This window comes from Canis lupus, chromosome 30 (genome assembly GCF_011100685.1).
Source record: "Canis lupus familiaris isolate Mischka breed German Shepherd chromosome 30, alternate assembly UU_Cfam_GSD_1.0, whole genome shotgun sequence".
In the NCBI taxonomy this organism is placed as follows: Eukaryota; Metazoa; Chordata; class Mammalia; order Carnivora; family Canidae; genus Canis; species Canis lupus.
In genome coordinates this window covers 4,882,516-4,900,854 of record NC_049251.1, presented here as the reverse complement: position 1 = coordinate 4,900,854, position 18,339 = coordinate 4,882,516, and the positions used below count along the sequence as shown (strand labels likewise).

Here is an 18,339-nt window from a genome sequence, read left to right as displayed (position 1 = left end):
CCACCTTAGAAATATGTGTTGTTGTTGTAATTTATTTGTTTATTTTCATCACTTCCTGTTTCTCAATTCAAATACATTCTGCAATGTTGGAGGAATGGGAAGGCGTCTAGTTACATGGTTTATAGAATGAGAGGTTCACAGTTATCTGCAGAAACGTTTCTTGTGACATTTCTAGGGGTCTTGACTACTTGGTTTTCTAGGATAGTTTCTTGGCAATTGTTTTTCAAGTGGATATGTGTAACTAGAACATGTAGATGTTTACATAGAAGAGATGAGATAAACTAGGCTGTTTAGGGTATTGGATGATAGTGCCAATTTATGAAACTATCGTAATATTTAAATTACACTCAGAAAGGAAGTGGCACCTAAGAGGATAGCGCTTTAATAATTTAACAATCATCATCTTTGGATAAAAGAGTCAACTGTAACATTTGTTGCTCCACTTTCAGGCCCCCAATCAAGTAAAGATGACAACTGATTTATTTTGAACCCATGAGGGCTTGCCACCTCATTGGGCATCATAATTTAAAGCCTTTTATTTCCTGGAGATCTGAACTATAACATTTTTACTTTAGCCCCCTGCTATTTGTTTTGAAAGGAAGCAAGAATTTGTTCCGCCAGGCACACCGAGGGGGAAATGACGAGATTTGCTGCAGACTTGAATTTGATGCAGGAGGGGAAAGAAGACCTTGTGGGGCTTTCACCATTTTTTATCTTTTTGTACCAGAGGTGCATGGGTTATATGTTCATTTTCAAGGCATCTCCCTCCAAAGTGAATTTGCTTATGTTTCTGCCTCTCCTGCAAATGTACCCTCCCTTCACCACCACCACCACCCACCAGAAAGGGGAAAATACTGCAGCACTACTACCTGAAAGGTGGTATGAGTGGACACTTTCAGCATGTAAATGTGTCCAATTTGAATCTCCAGGTTTATTTTTTCATTTGCTTTGATATGCATATTTAATACATTGCCCCAGGCTAGATCTCATTTGGTGCACGCTGGGGCAGGGGTGATGATGAGCCACTTCAGAAGGACAGAGACAGCGTGTTGTTTTCTCTGTGTTATCTGTTGGCCCACCATTCTGATCTGCTGCGCTTCCTCGTGGTTTTATTTGCACATGAAATGCCGAGAGCATTTCAACTTATTGGCTATGAATAATGACAGCTAAAAAAGAAGTGTAGTTTAATTTGTTGTGTGCCAAGGTTTCTCTTGTGGAGGTGACAGTTTGTGACAGCTGTTTGACACCCCCAAAACACATACACCTCTATACTTATTAAGTGGTATCAAGCTGCATTGTGTGTGTGTGTGTGTGTGTGTGTGTGTGTGTTCAAGGAAGGAATGGGCAAGGAAAGAGAGAGAGTGAAATAAAAGAATAAATGTGTAATTTTGTGTAGTGGAAAGCAGAGAGAAAAGTGTCAGGAACAAGATATTAGGTGCCGAAATAGACTTCTATTTTCATATTGAAAAATTTGCAAAGAAAATCAAATGAAAGTAATTGCTACAAATATCTTGAAAGCAAGTATTTTTGGCAGGCTTTTAAGAATGAGTTTTATATACTATTACATGGTAAATCAGGCTGTTGTCATGCTGATTTCACATTCTGTAATTTTATGTAAATAATCTGATGTAACACTGATAAAAATACAACCAGAGTGTCCTAACCTTTCATATGTTACATTCATTAGATATACTGAACCCGTTCATTTATTATCGGCATTTACATGATGGGCATGATGATAAAAAAAAAGTTTGGAATTAAATAGAAAATGAAATTTGCCACATTGGCTCCTAGTTTGTTTTTAGTAAATCCATGATGAATACTTATGTTTTTATATTATAATATAGTTTATTTTATATTCTTATTCTACATGAGAGTAATTGTTATTGGTAGAAAACAACTATTACAGTATTCTTTGGAATATTGGGAAGAAGAAAATAAGACGGTTAAAGGAAATAGAACTCTGTTTTCCAGCTGCAAGTCATGTTAGGTTTCCCAGACATCCAAATTTATTATGTTTAAAATAAACATGTCAAGAAACCAATTCTTTAAAAAAAAAAACTTTCCAACTTGAAAACTATTGTGGAATATTCATATTTCTCCTAGTCTGTAGTATTTCTAAATAATAGGTGATATCCACATTTTCTACTTTACGTAGATCTAGCCTTTAAATCTAGTGCAGCCAAATAAAATATATCTTTACATTTTCATTCAAAGATCTCACATATCTCTAGAACAGTGTTAGATAAATGAAATATATCTGTTTGAAATATATTCTCTGAGCCAAGCTCTATTTGCCTGAAGTGCATACAGCTCTATCATTATTTGTAATTAATGTTCATAAGGACCTCGTCTTATTTATTTATTTCTTTTCGGATGAATTAAAGATAGGAAAGAAAATACAACTTTATCTGTTAATAGTTCATGACAGGTGCCTTAAAATTGTCTAACTCTGATAATACGATTAATAAAAAAATGTTAATTTCTATGTTGAAAGCTCTATAAATGAAGATGTGCTGTTTTTTTTTTTTTTTTTGCTTCTCTGAATATGTCAAGTTTATTGATCTATATACAGCTTTTAAAAATGGGTTAAGTTGAGGGGAGAATCCCCAGAACCTTGTCGCTGATGGAATACAGGCCAACGTCTAGCAGGGATTAGGCAGCAAGGTGAGGGGTAGTAGCCTTAGGTGATTATAAAATATCAAGGCGAAAATAATGGGATTTGATAATAATATTAATAATATTAATAATACAGATGATTTATTTTATCAGATAGTCTCTTAAATTCTGAGATTAGACCTTGTGGTGTGTTATCCAAGGTCTCCAGGGACCCATTCCAGGAAAGTTCTGTCTCTGAGTTCTGTCCACCAGCGCAACATGGCGGGGTCATGAGTTCTCTGTTGTTATTGTTATGTAGCTTCTAAAGGTTGGTTGTTGTGTAGCTTCTGAAGGTTGGTTGTTGTGTAGTTTCTGAAGGTTGATAGCTCTTCTGTCAGTTTTCCATTCAAAAGAATTATATTATTTAAATTACTTCGGTTGTGCAGTTGAAGTATGTTTGCAGGGTAACTGTGATGAGATGAGATTAAACAAACACTTGACAACCACTGACATTCACTATCAGATGAAAATTTTGATATTTTAAAAATTGATTTCCTATTTTTTTCAGACTGAACATTTTATGGAATTTCCCAACGCAATTCAGAATTATTGGAAACATTTTATAATGCGATGGTATACCAACAAAACAAGAAATTTCTCTTTTTTCTAAAAGTTGCTCCATTAAATAGAGGGATTCATTTTTTTTTTAATTTTGGTATTTGTTTTTGGAATTTGCAAAGAGTACTTGCCACTTCTTTGAGAGTTACTCACATATTAATTCCCGAAGCTTAATAAAGGTGGAAGCAGGGAGATGAGGGAAAGACCCCAGCTCTATTTACATTTTTAAAGAGTGAGTCCATGTTATGAAAGCATACATGGTTCTCTTGAGTTCTTATGTCAACTTTAGAATAATGAAGTTGAAATTTCAACATTTTTTCAAACCATATGATTAACGTTTTTAACTTCTGTAGGCTTGACTAGCTCATGATAGGAATCCTCATCTTATTCAAAAAAATTATTTTTTGCACAATGTTAATTAGGTACTAAAACATCATAAAGTCATAGGGAATGTGTTCCATATTAATTACGTGCGGTGATGCAAGCATATCTTTTGCCTTTGTTGTTTAAGCATATTGAGTCAAATTAGTTTTGTGTGCTTCATTTGCTGGTTAAAATATCTTTATATATGTTTACTATTGCTTTCTACCTACAAGCATATATTCTGAATTACTACTCTATTGTCTAAGTTCATATATATATTCTGACTTGGTGTTATAGATCATGTTTTAGAAGTGTAGATTTTAGCAAATCAAATGCTTATTTTAAAGTATTTTTTTGATAATAGAAATAAGAAGTAGCAGTGACCTTAGGGATTATCTGGCCTAACTTCTTAATTTTAAAGAGATAAAGGAAACCAGTCCCAGGGAAATGAAGTGCATCACTTGCTTAAGGCTGCCCATTCAGTTAGAGGTGGCACCCTAGTGTCATAATTCGAATCTAATGCTCTCTTTCTCCTGTATCACATCCACTGAATCACCTTTTCATTTGGGGTCTAAGATGAGTTTTGGATTATTTTAGATAGAACCCGTATGTAGTGTGGCTTTTTTTTTTTCTTTTTGAAGCCTAATACATTTTACTTCCCCAGTCAGTTTTGTATTTATTTAGAAACACTCATACATTTTACTCCATTGTCTTTTTGCAACGGGAGAACCATGAGCATTGTGGGATCGTTTAAACAGGGCAATACCGCCAGTTCACGAGGACTTATTAAGTATTTTCCTATGGGCAGGTCCCCACTGCAATGCCATAGTGGTATAAAATGTTACAATTCCCACCATATCTGCAATCTCAACAAAAGAGGCACGTGCATGTTTTGCTTCCTATACCCAGAGACTCCTGTCCTATCCATGCTCTTTCCCAGATTTAGCAAAAACCAGTGATGGTGCTGTTTCGTTTCGTTTCTTTTCTTTTCTTTTCTTTTCTTTTCTTTTCTTTTCTTTTCTTTTCTTTTCTTTTCTTTTCTTTCTTTTCTTTTCTTTTCTTTCTTTCTTTCTTTTTCTTATTTCTTTTTTTTTTTAATTTCAAGGGAGAAAACACTGGCAGAATTGTGTTTTCTAGGGAAAGCTGTGTGTAAATGAGAAACAGAGAAGAGCAGCAGAGTGATCTCCTGTGGCCCCGCTACTACAAGCACTCCCCATCTTGTCTCATGCTTTTATATTAATTACAACTTGCATTATCAGCTGTGAGTCTGTAGCCCAGCAAATAGAAAATACTGCCCCTGGAGACCTAGCTTCTTATATCTATTTTCCATCTCCTTCTATTGTGTTCCACTCAGTATTCACTGCTTTTCTCCTGCTAACACTGCTCTTTAACACAATTACGTCAGAGCAAGAAGAGAACCATATTTGACTCCCAATTATTAAAGCCACTGGGAATAGAAACATGTTCACTCCTTGCCCTCGGGTGTCTTCATGATACTTCGGTTGGAGAACAGGACGCATGTAGTGGAATGCATGTACCTGAGTGCTCACCCACACTCAGAGAGCATTTCTCTGTATTTTGTACATACATCATGTGTTTCACCTGCTTTCATCCGCCACTTTGGTTTCAAAATTCACTAAACTTCTGCATATAATTTGGCAGAAAGCCAGGCAGTTATTCTTGAAGGATGTAAATTTGGAGAGCATCTAGGGAGGAAGAAAGAGGTTGTGATACAAATAAATATTTCAGTCTAGGGGGAAAAAAAACAGTGTTATGGGTAAAGGGTTATATTTTATCTGTCCATGTAGGTTGTGGTTTTTTTTATGACCAGGAAGGTAACAGTTTTTTATGGACCAGATTATCAGCGTTTGTCTTTGGATATGATCAAGTCACCATGGTGTAGCTGGATATGGACAACTTTGGGGTAACTCCGCAGCCCTGAAGCCCCAGGGAAATCCATCTGTTTTTTTTCTACTTTCAAATGAGATGAATGCCATGGTACTCCTGAGTTTGTGTCAGTCTCTCAAATGGGTCATGATACTCGAGACACTCTATGGAAATAAACATCCTCTGACACTTGTTGGGGACAGCATTTTTGAGGATGTGAGGGAGGAAAGAGGAGAGACAGGGGCATGGTATGTTAAATAGTAAACAGGAGCAAATTTTAGGACCTGGCAGAAAAACCAAAGACCCAAGTCGCTCAGAGGCATCAGCTGCCTTTAAAGTAATATTTGCTTATATGGGTAATTTTTCACCCCTTCGCTTTAGAAAGCACCCCCTCCAAAAACCATTGAAGGAAGTTACAGTGAATCGTACATTATAAGGTCTGTCTTTAAAAACTCGGCACAGGTTTGACTGTTCAGGACAAACCAGTATTTTCAGTTGCAGGAAGTCCTTTTGAGCAGCAGCTTCAAGTCACTGTAGTGCCCAAATCAAAAGATTTGCCCCAGCTTCATTTGAATGATGATATAATAGTTGTTGGATGACATTTACCTTAAAACATGGTTGAGATGTTAGTGGTTAATTATTGTAATTTTCATGAGGGATAAGGAGCTTTTATAGCAGCTGCTTAATAAAAAGCCTGCAGTGCATAAAATTAACATCACTTACTGTATACACTGAGAAGTTTAGCCTAGGCCAAGGTGATTCAGTTATTTCATTTTCTGATAGAAGGCTCTAGCCAGTGTTCTTGTAGGACCAACTCATGCCATGCTTTTCTCTTCTTTCTTTCTTTCTTTCTTTTCTTTCTCCTTTCTAGTGTCTTCCTTCCTTCGGCTTAATTCTTCTATTTCTATTCTTTCTTCTTCTTTCTTCTTTCTTTTTCTTTCTGTGTCTATATTCTTATGGATTTATTATTTCTCTATTTATTCTTTTCTGTTCCACTCTCTCTTCTTTTTTTCACGTAATTCTTCTAGCTCTTTATCTGATTACCATCCAGCGAACAGCTGACATGAAGAGGCTGCAAAGCTTGAAGAGCCCCTGTATTTTTTTTTTTAAAGATTTTATTTATTTATTCATGAGAGACACAGAGAGAAGGCAGAGGTACAGGTAGAGGGAGAAGCAGGCTCCGTGCAGGGAGCCCGATCTGGGACTCGATCCTGGAAATCCGGGATCACACCCCGAGCCAAAGGCAGAGGCTCAACCTCTGAGCCACCCAGGCATCCTGAGCCCCTGTATTCTATTTGCCTTTAAAACTATGGGAGTGGTTTCTAACTTAAATAAAAAGAAGAATCACAGGCATGACTTTGTCCCAACACAGACAACACAGAACCTTGATTTTCATTTTGTTCTACTCTATTCTCTGATCTGCTTTCTAAAACATACCTTTAGATATCCAAGCCTGTGCTGTATTAATGGCCATAAGATTTCTGCTTAGGATTTTCACTTTGAATCAGTTGCTTGTCTGGTAGCAGTGCCAGTACCATTAATTGATATGGATATTTCTGATCTATAGAGTTTGGGGTCATTTCATCATCTTTCAAAAATGCTGAATGTGAATTTGCAGTCAGTTTGTAGACCTGTAGAGGGAAGAAAAGGGGGCTTTGTTGTTGTTGTCCCAATTAAGAATAGTCCCTTATTTTTGTCTCACAATGGTTTCTTGATTTTATTTTGATATAATTTTATATTCTATATATACATTAGAGTTGATGTAGAAGAAAATGATGGACGGAATTTCTTTTTCTGGATAAACTATATATAATGACACCATGGCAAGATTGCTTTCAGATGGTCAAGATGTTTGCATGTTGCCTATAGGCATGTCTGAATCCTTATTTACCAATTCTTATGAGAAGGAATTGCATAGTCTGAGAGACTGATGTTGTTTTATTTTGTTCCCAAAGAATCTCCCTGCACCCCACCCCCACCCCCACATAAGAATTTGCTCCCAGGAGATCTTTGGGCTTAGTTGAAGTCATCACATGCAGGTGACAAGTGTACAGCTCTGGCCTTAAGGCTGGTCTGTTTCATGTACTGTTCCTACTCTCAGTTTCTGCCAGAGGAAATTCCATCTCTTGCCTGCCTTCATGTGGTGCTGATAAAGTCCTTCCTGTACATTAGAATTCCTGTTTTCCTTTAAGCAACAGCAGGGGATTGGGAATGATCAGGAAAGGGGAGGAGGAACAGGAGAAGAATACACTCAGCAAAGTAGCATGAGCTATAATTTCTGTTTGCCTCGCATGTCCTTTGAAATCAGTCATGCTTCCAGGAAAAAAAGCACTGCCCTGTGAATGTAAAGCTTCCATGGAGCTCACGTGAAAGTCCTGTCCAGTTTGTCAGATGGCTGACAGTTCATAGTTGTTTCATTTTGTTCATGAGTATCACTGTATCTGCTGGTTGTATAGTCAGTTGATAATTTTCAGAGTTCATTCAGGTTGGTTTAGGTCAATGCATCCAAAAGATTCAAAGGCTACCCTAGACTTGGATCTGTGGTTTTTTGTTTTTGTTTTTGTTTTTTAAGGGAGTCATTGGGTTTTGAAGATGTTCTGTAATTAGTATCCAAGAGTACTGGCCTCTTTCTTGGAAGAGTGTGCCCCAATTAAGACAGCAAGAGTAGACCTGACTTCTAGATTTGTAAAAAGCTCTTTTTTCCTGACTTTAAAAATTAACTTTATTGAGGTATAATTTGTGTGAAGGAATAGCACCCCTATTAAGTGTCTGTTTCAATTAGTTGAAACACATGTAATGTATACACCGATGTAACTAACCATCACCTCATCAAGATTCTAGAGACTCTCTTTGTACTTTTGCTACCTATCGCTGAAAAGACAACATGCCATAAGTGTGGGATCGATACATGCATAGTTCTGCAAATACTAACATGCATACATTTTTTTTTTTTTGTCTCCACTTCTACACCTTTCCTGTTGGTTTTTCACTTATGGCCGAAATGGTAACTGTGGAAAAATCTCTTGGCATCCTGACATCAGAATCCTGCATCCTGGCGAGATCACGATGATGCAACCTCAACCCACTCAGCAGGCACCCCAGGGCCCTCCAGTGGGGGCCATGCTTCCCAGAGTGGAGACAACAGCAGTGAACAAGGTAAAAGGTCAAGGATTTTCCTTGTACAAAGTAGATGTAACTAAAATAACTTCAGTATTTTGTGATATCGGCACATCTACCTCCCTGTAAACAGGAGAGGGGCAGGGTAGAGAGCTGGTACGTATTTCCTCTCAACTTATATTACTTAAAAAAAAAAAGTCAAAGTGAGATGTCTAATCTTTAAGTAGACATTACAATAACAATTGATTAGTTCTGCCAATTCTTTTATAAATTTGGTTATCTACACTTTACTTCTGTGTGTGAGTAAATAGAATGACAGGCTTACTTTGCTGCTATTATGCACTAGTTGGAATTACTCTATAAGCAGGAGATTTTGTTTGCAATATTGACTATAGGACTTCTCTGTAATCAAGCAATGATGCCTCTAACGCACATAAAATGCCAAAATATGTTCCTATGAGCTCTAGAAGTACTGTGTGAATTTTATATGGAATTTTATCTTGGGAAGATGGATTTTTGAAGTTCTTAGATCATTTGTCTCCATTTCCATCAGCTGACATGGTGACTTTTGTCACAGATCCTAAAAGTTAGAATAATCAGAGGGCAAGGGGGATGTCAACTGCAGATGACAAGGAAGCTGAGCGTGATTTAGAATAAATTTTACCATTTAAAACTCATCTATTGCACAGAGAGCAATTATATATTGGTAGGGATGACTCTTCTATAACTAAAATGATAATTTAAAGGAGGATGCATTATTGAATGTGGGCCAGGAAAGTATATAGATTTTACTTTTTAATATTTTACATTAGATGGTGTCTGATCTCCTAGGTCTATTTCATCTCTATTATGACTGTGTTTATGGCCACAATATTTAAGCATTAGATAGTCTTCCAAGTGGAGGACAGTTTAACAGCTTGAGCTGTAGTCATATATGCCATTTGAAAGAGGGTGGTTGATGTAGGGTGAGTGCCTTGATTCCTCCAAGTTTCTGGCCACAGATGTTGGATTCCTAGTATTCAAGAAGAGTATAGAAAGAAACTTCTCTTCTAGGATGTCATTAACTGTGAATAGGTCCAAATTAGAATCTGAGTTGTTTACAACTGATAAAGAAATGAAAATCCTCAGGTGGTAAATTGTGGAAAAACTTGGGAATTAGATCTATTTAGGCTTACCTACTGTCTTTATTAGGCCAGTTAGATTGCACATGAGAAAATCAAACTGGAAGGTGTGTTGGAGATGGGGTGTACATAAATTCTTTGGATCTGCAGAGCAATGGCTTAATTGTGGTTTCATGTCATGGTGATGGACTTCTCTGTGCGGTTAAATCTGGGAAGCTTTGAACGACTCCACCTTCCCTACCACCTTTAACTGCTGTAGCACAAAGGGTGAAATGTATCTATTAATAAAAACAAAACACCCTAAACACTGGACAAAAGAGGGGGAAAAGAGAAGCAGACTTAATGGTCTAATGAGGCTATCTTCCAAAGACTTGTTGTGTGTGAGGCTCGCTTTGACCTTTCACTTTGCTCAGGAGCCCAGCGCTTCATTTTTCACATTCTTGCAATTACGTTAACGCTTCAAGCATTTCTGACTCCAAGTCAGCTAGCAACACCAGGCATAACTCAACACTGTGAGTTTTTCTCCTCTCTGTAGATTCATTAACAGGTCACGAAGGTCCCAACTGAAATTTAAAACTGACTGGTTCTGTTGGGTTGGTTGAGTTATGGCAGGGGAGATAGCAGGAAAGGACCAGAGAGAAGGGGAGGGGGAGAGAGAAGACCCTGGGGTTTGGAGCTTGGGAAGAGTTACAGCAACAGGCAAGGCATGGAATTATAGTATTCTGGTTAGTTTTGTTTTGTTGTTTTTGGCCAGAAAAGGGAAAAGTTCTGAGCCGGATACCCTGGGTTAAAGCGAGGTACACAAACCTCTCTGTTGTGGGTAGCTGCACCCACTTATCCCATGTTGAAGGATTTGATCCCTGTAGGATTTTGTTCCTTTTATCCTATCTCCGTGGGATTAAAGAATGGACATGGTAGCTTATGTGTCCTGAGTATAGTGGGAAGTCAGTCATGTTACTGTATTAAAGTGTGAGGGACAAAAAAAAGTTACGATTCCTGTGAAATGGGGAATGTTCTGGCATGGAGAATTTCCTACCTGGCTTACCACATTAGTGGTTCCCAAACACATGTTTTAGGGTATTCTGTTTGTTACAAGCAGACTAAATTTTCAAGGCCAGGCTTGGATGTATTTTGTCACACTCAGGCCTATATTATTAGTCTTCGAAACATGTATTTAAGGTATTTTGAAATTGGGCCCACTGAATTGTCCGGAGTAGCTTTCTGTGGGAAAGATTAATTATCTGCTTGAGGCAAAGTCAACAGAGTTATTGACTAAAATCACATATGCTTATCCTAGGTTAAATCTTAGGGTTGATGTAGGATGGAAAACCTAGGACGGAAATTTATGTTTCTGGTATTAAATATATTATAACGTTTCACTGGAAACCAAGTTCGTAGTTTAGAAAAGAGTTTTCTTGCGTATTCAGAATTTATTAGCACAACAGGCATATGGAAAACTGTAAAACGACTCAGTTTCAAAACAAATTATGATAAACAGAAAAAATAGGGATGAATTGTACTAAATACAGTGTTTTCATACACATTTTAAATTAAACTTTAATAGCCATATGCTATAAAACAATACATGCATTTATGTTACTTTATATTTTTTGTGAATATTTTTACTAACATGATTCATACACATCTTTACTTTGGAACCTAAAAATACCACATTTTATGACTTGATAGTGAAAGAGCTATAGTTACACAGGTGAAAGGTCATCTTTTCCTCTCTAGTGTTTGTGCAACGAACCAAATAGAGGGGAAGAAAATCAAATTTTAAAAATATTGTAAGAAACAAACTTGGTAAAATGTAAAACCTGACTTTACTATATCTTTCAAACAGCACATGCCTAGCAGTAAACTATACAAATATGAACCAGATTTTCATTCACTCTGATTTCTTTTGCTAAAAGCAGCCAAAGGGAGGGAGTTTGTCTTGTTAGTCACATTAGAATGAAGAAGAAATCTGTTTTTTCAGGGATAGAATTAAGGTACAGACTGGGGACTCTGGGGCAGTAACTGGCCTTCTTTGTGTCTGGCTTCCCATCAGTAAAATGGGGTTTGATAATAAGGCTTGGGGTCCCTAATTCTGTACCTGCTGAGTCAAAAGCTGCTTTGTATTTCATTGTGTATTTTGCCAGAGTAAAGACTAGGAAGCAGCCCCCTTGTTCATAGAGCACTTTGAGAGCCTTAGATGAAAGGCACAATATATGTACAAAGTATTATTATTATTGATGGGTTTGTGTAACTCCCATTAACGCTGATGGGAGTTACGCATGTGAATTGGCAAGAGAATAGACCCCTCAGTGTTTAGAGCACATGAAATTTACATTTTTTCCAGTGCTGTAATTGAGATGTTGACAAATTGGAGAATATTGATGAGCCTTTGTTTTAAGTATTTCGTGCCAAGTTTGTTTTATTTTTCCGGGTTTGAACAATGGTATGGGTTCAGCAGCAATGAATAAAAAGGGTAGAGTAAAGATAACTTTGTATTTCAATATTTTGATGTGCCAATATGAAATAAATTGTCTTAGGCAAATGGAATATGCTGTTTTAATCATTAGCTATGCATGAAAGAAAAATTGATGTTGACATCTTTGCTGTAAAATCGTTGTAATGGGGCCTTCCTTACAATTCATTTTTGTAAAATTCATTTTGTACATTTTGCAGCAATTGAACAATCCCTGCACTGTGAATAGGCAGGATTCCCAGAAATACCGAGACAGTTGGCCCAGTAACTGCTGAGCTCACACTGAACACCACACGCACGTTAACCATACTGTTGCCAGACCAGTTTAACCTAAATACATTAGCATACTAGCATCTATATGTCTCTAATCCTTCAGGGCATGGGGCTCTACAAACCAGCATAATTCCCCGGCCCTCTGTCACTGACCAAACCCTCCCACTGACGTCCTCAACGATGAACCAGACCAATAGGACTATTATTCTATAGCTAGATATTTATTTATGTATTATGCAGTTCTTCACCAGTCATGGTGTTGAAATCTAAAAATAGCCCTTTATGTTGAACGTGTTTATAGGGAAGCAGGCATCTAAGAGAGTATTACGCTTTAATGAGTTTATAATGCATACTCTAGGTATGAAATAGGTTTCTCCCCCACCAGAATCTTCCAGTTAGACATTTAAACGAGGGAGGAAAAACCTCCAACCGACCTACGGTGGGTCCTGATTCTGCTCTACTGGGATTTCTTATTCAGTCTAGGAAAACTCTGTCAATGGAATGTTTTCATAGTGGCGGCAATTTCTTTAAAATAACCCTAAATACAATATGACAGATGCCATCTGGCATAATCTTTTGCGAGTTGCTTTTAACTTTTATTTTTCCTAGAGCTAAGTTCATCCAAAACTGGTCACTCACTGCTATGATAAGTAAATGACATTTCTTTTCCTTCCTCTTCCTAATTGTATCAAAGAAAAAAAAAATCTCTGAGAATGTAATTGATAATTGAACATTCCCATAGAAGAAGCTGTTGTATATAGAATATGTTGCATTTTTTTACTCTGCTGCCCGCTTCCCTCCACCCCCCTCCCCCACCCCGGCCATAAAGTCAAAAGAATACCATCCTTTAACCATCAGCAAACATCCAAATGATTTCTGTTGATTTTCTCACGACTTTTTAGAATAGTAACCATTAGAAATAAAATTAAACTCTTCTAATAAATAAACGCTCTAGGAGCATGTAATAGTGCCCATAAATGTTTAAAAGCTTTCTATAATTGCTGTTAATTTTGAGTAATTTCTTCCTATATGTATCAACTTACTTGAAAAACCCAGAGTTGAGATTTCTAGTTTTTTTTTTAACTTAGTCATGTAAAGGGATGTCTCGTGATGCCAGTTAGAGTTTAATTTAGAGTAGTAATTAAACTTGAATACTGCCTCATAAACAAAAGATAAACAATAAACCAGCCACGTTCCCTGCTGTTTCATAGCTTTCTTTCCCAGATGTTTTAGCCTGATAATTTTTACACAGTGAACTACCTAACATGGAGTTTTGTGGACAGAGGTCGAAGATGAGTTTTCTTTCTTTCTCTTTCTTTCTTTCCTTCCTTCCTTCCTCCCTCCCTTCCTTCCTTCCTTCCTTCCTTCCTTCCTTCCTTCCTTCCTCCCTTCCTCCCTTCCTCCCTTCCTCTCTCTCCTCCCCCCTCCCTTTTTTTTTTGGTAATCCATCTTCCCTCCAAAAAAGCAAAATGCAGAGGATTTTCCACTATATAGGCTTTACACAATTCTGATAAAATAAAAACTTAACGCAGATGTGCTTTAAAAGATACCTCGAGTTCTTCTTGTATATTGGTTTTGCTGTTGTTTTTTTCTTCAAAACTTGTCGTGAACATCTTTTACACTTAGTGGTGTAAAGAGGAACTTTATTTTTAATCAGAAGTCCAGTCTTGGTAGTAAGTAAGGGAACGCAGAGCTCGACAATGGCAATGTGTCTTCTCGCCCTTTCCCCTGTCCTCCTCCCCCGTGGCCCGGGTTCCCGGATGGGCTCTGCTCCTCCTTGGGCCACAGGGCTTTGTGTGTCCAGTTCTGGACCCTTCCACTGCCAGCCATGCTCCTCCGGATTGTCAGGTACTAGTCTGCCGTTCGGTGCAGAAGCCATGTTATTTTCACTGGGTGGGGTAATTACTGAAAGCTGAGAATAGCTGCTCTAAAGACACAGGGATACTTTCATGATCCCATTAGCATAAGAGTGGGTAAATTATTCATGCCAAGTGAGGATTCTATGGGGAAAAGTATAGTTAATGCACATAGTTTTTAAATGTATCCCTTTCTGCTCTGAGACTAAATTCTTGTTGGAATCAGTTCTCAGACATTTACGGGAAAGCTCTGGTGGCGTGTTAGATGCAGTTCATCTCTCTCTGTTTGCGGCGCTCTCAATAGAGACCATCTGGCAGAGATCCAGAAGGTGATTAAACAAAATGATCAGCTCTTGTTGCTGTGTTACATGTCCAATACTACGGATTAAAAAACATGACCCACGACAGTCACGCTAACGTCATGCCGCTCCCCCCTCCCCCTCCCCGCTCCGTAGAAGAATTCAGATGGTCCACAAATGTGTGTGCCATCTTTGTGTCCTTATGGCCCATAATCATGAACAGGTTGTGCAAATGGCTCTTTCTGTAGCACTGTCTGTTCCAGCAGCAAAGAAGAATTTCATATTAATTGGGTCAGTCTAATATTCATATTGACATGGGGAAAATTACTAAAATTTATTCTTATAGCAGACAATGAATATGTGTGCTTTCTGCCATGAGGGAAGTGAAATCTGACAACTGGCTTGTGCAACTGATTAATTTTTCTTGAAACTGGAGAAAATCAAAGCATGAAAACCTGTCATTCCCTGAAAACAGTGCACAACCCTTTGTAACTACACAAAATGGATTGGGTGGGGGGCTTGAGGGGAGCTCGTGGAAATGAACTCTGGTTTTAATGCCATAATCAGGGATGAATTTACAGTGCCATTCAGAGGAGTCCTCCCTCCCCATAAACAAGCTGATAATCACAAGGAAGCTGACTTCCAATTAGCTTTTCCTTCCCTCACACGGAGTCAGGGTGTTTATATGTCCTCCTTAAGCCTTGGTATGTCACTACCGAGTTGGTACATCTTGTGTCACATTCAGAAGTTTGGCAATAAAATATTTTATTATGAGGAAATCCTGTTAATAAGCAAGGTAATATTCAACCAATCATTTTACGATTGAGTTAAGGTAAAAATGCCAAGATTTGTGACTAAGGGACAGATGTATCTTATCTTTGGGGGTTTGCACCAAATGCCAAGTAGAAATATAAATTGAACAAACCAGACATTGTGAGGAAGTGATTGAAGAAATATTGAGATGAAATCTTGGAATGAACTGTATATGTATATTTATAACAATGCTGTGAATTGCTTACATGCCACATTTGCATAAGCCTGAACTCTGATTTTATTAAGGGGCAGTTTCATGTCTGTAGGTGAAGGCATTTAAAAAAACAGTATTATTATGAGGGGATTCAGAGATTATGCCTGACCATATAATATTGTGGGAATAGTCCTGTGACTAATACCGTCGGCTGAATTCGAGTGCACATAGCAAGAAAAGATAAAGAATAAGGCAGAAAGGAAAAAAATCTTTAAAAAACCACTTTAAATCATCATTGGTCCTTGGCAGCTCCACTTTCTAAGGGAGGGCAAAACAGTAGGTTAGAAAGACAGTGAGGCATAGTTCTCAGGGAGGGGAAGTGAGGTTCCCCTTGAGTCAGTGCCCTATGGCAGATGAAAGGGACTTGTATAGCCTTGGGGGTCTTAAGGCTATTATAGGGCAACTCATGCTCTGTTATCATGCTGATTTTTCAATTGATTTTTGGCTGAACAGTACTTGTCGAAGCCCTCCAGAGCCTCAAACACAGCCGTATGGTGCTATACATTGTAATACACGTGTTCTATTTTTCCCTTCATTGTCTTTACTTTGCTTCAGAAGAGTAGTCTATAATGATGCCATGTGGTTTTTCTCCCTTCCTCTTTCTTTCTTATTTCTACCCTCAGAGAGTTTCTTGAAATTCTTATTGTTTTTTTTTGTTGTTGTTTTTTCTTTTTTTTTTTTTTGTGGGGGGTGGGAAGAGGGGAGGTGGGGTAGGCATGATTAGTGGGAGGATTCATCTTCCTATGTTGACATTTGTTTTTAATTTGGCCTTTAAAAATATTTTGATGTCACAGCAGACAATAATATAAAACATTTTCATCTACCAAATTTGTCCCTCTGTAGTTTTGAACCATTCACTCCCTTTCTGATGACCAGCAAGAAAACAACTATGAGACATCACTAAAATCCAGTTCCTCATTAGAATGAAAGGGAACCATTTTAGTATCCCTTCTATATGCGGCACTAATGTCCCTTAGCTGGCTGGAAGGTGAGGTCTTGGAAACATAGAGAAAGTGTGTCCCTGCCTCTCCTCTGCCTAGGGAATTCTTACCTAGGAAAATCCAATTCTAATATCAGCTTCTCCAGGAAGCCTTCCTGATTGCCCGGGTGTGGGCCAATGTCCCCTTCTCTGCACTCCAGTAGCACTTTCTACTTCCATCACAGCATCTTTCACAGTTTGTGTTATACTTAGCTGGTTCCTGGTTTCCTCTCCCTGCTTTTCCATTTTAAGGATTATCATTTATTCAACCACCTAACAGTTGGACCTAGTAGGTCCACTTTTCAATCAATAAACAAATCCGCAGATTTGGTGTTTTTTTTCTTTTTTTTTTAAGGTGGAGATATTAATCAAAACCTTGTTCTAATTGACTCTGTGATGTGCACTTGAAGATAAATGAGCTATTTTGAATATATTGATACATTTGATCAAACCCTTTTACATCCTTAAGAGATAGTAAAAATTGTTTTCTTTTACTGACATTTAGTTGTATACAACATTGACTTAGGTAAGTCAGTGGACCCTCGAGTCAAACTTAGAATTCTTTTGGTTATTGGTAGGTTCTTAAATTTTTAGATTCTTATTCTAGGTAGTATTTTAAGATAATACTTAAAATAGAATTTGTCATATTCTTAATGTTATCTTCAGTTACGCACATAGCATCAGAATTTGGAGATGGCATTTCCTCTCATTATGTTATTTATCTTTACAAAATAAGTGTATACGTAGGTCTTTCAACGAATGGCAAACCTAATAAGGGAAATTGCTTAATGTGGTGAATAGTTTCCCATGATTAAATCAGGGTCCATTTTGCTTGTACTCCTTGTTTAGGATGAGATTGACCTTGGGGGAAGTCACTGGTCTTCACACACAGGTAAAGAGTCTGGAAGTAATTCTTATATTTTAGGCCCCACATGCTTTTGTTGATTTTCTACATATGTCGCCCAGTTTTTTCATAGTTTGCTTTTGAGCAAGTATAATTATATTGGATGATTCAAGGAAAACCTTGTCGTGAGTGCTTGTTTTCTGCTTGAGATTCTGTCTAGAATCTTGGACTGTGAGTCAAGAGGCCTGTGCACTAAGGTCAGGGTTATACTGAAAAGGGCAGTTTGGAGGTGGAGAGACATGGGCTCAAGTCCCAGTTTTACTCAGTATCTACTAGATTCAGTTTCTGCTTCTGCAAAGTGAGAGAAAAACTACTTCGCCTCAAGGTTGTCCTGGAGATTATATGAAGTGAGGTTCCATGCGTTAAGTGTATAACATTGGCTGGAAACTGTTATTGTTAGTTTCTTTATCCTTCTTGTCCCCCTGTCTCATGCTAACACTAATTAGCTCTGTGGCCTTGGATGAGTCTCTTAATGTTTTTGGACTTGTGCTCATCTGTAAAATAGGACTGAATTAAATGATCTTTTATTTCATTTTTTAATAGAAGTATAGTTGACATGCAATGTTAATTTAATTTCAGGTATACAACACAGTGAATGGTCAGTTCTATACATTATATGATACTCACTTCAAGCTCCAGGAATCTAATGTTTACATTCATGGATCTTATTTTATATTTGTGTATCTTATCTTTAAACAGAGAGAGAGGCTGCAAAGTTTTGTTTGTAATTGGGGTGTAATGTGAGTATTTTTATTTCCTTGACTTTACAGGCTAGGCGTGATATGTAGTGAGATAATATTTTTTGTTTCTTGCTTTTGTTTACC

The 18,339-nt window shown here is 37.6% G+C and overlaps 1 protein-coding gene across 13 annotated transcripts in view; it reads left to right on the top strand.

The window, feature by feature from the left end:
- The window catches only part of MEIS2 (Meis homeobox 2), a 204,923-nt gene that overhangs the window by 7,851 nt on the left and 178,733 nt on the right, over positions 1 to 18,339 (top strand). For all 13 annotated transcript variants that reach the window (XM_038579994.1, XM_038579993.1, XM_038579991.1 and 10 more), the window contains one exon: positions 8,508 to 8,622. In XM_038579994.1, coding sequence (XP_038435922.1) covers positions 8,508 to 8,622 — 115 coding nt within the window. The remainder of the gene's footprint in view (positions 1 to 8,507; positions 8,623 to 18,339) is intronic.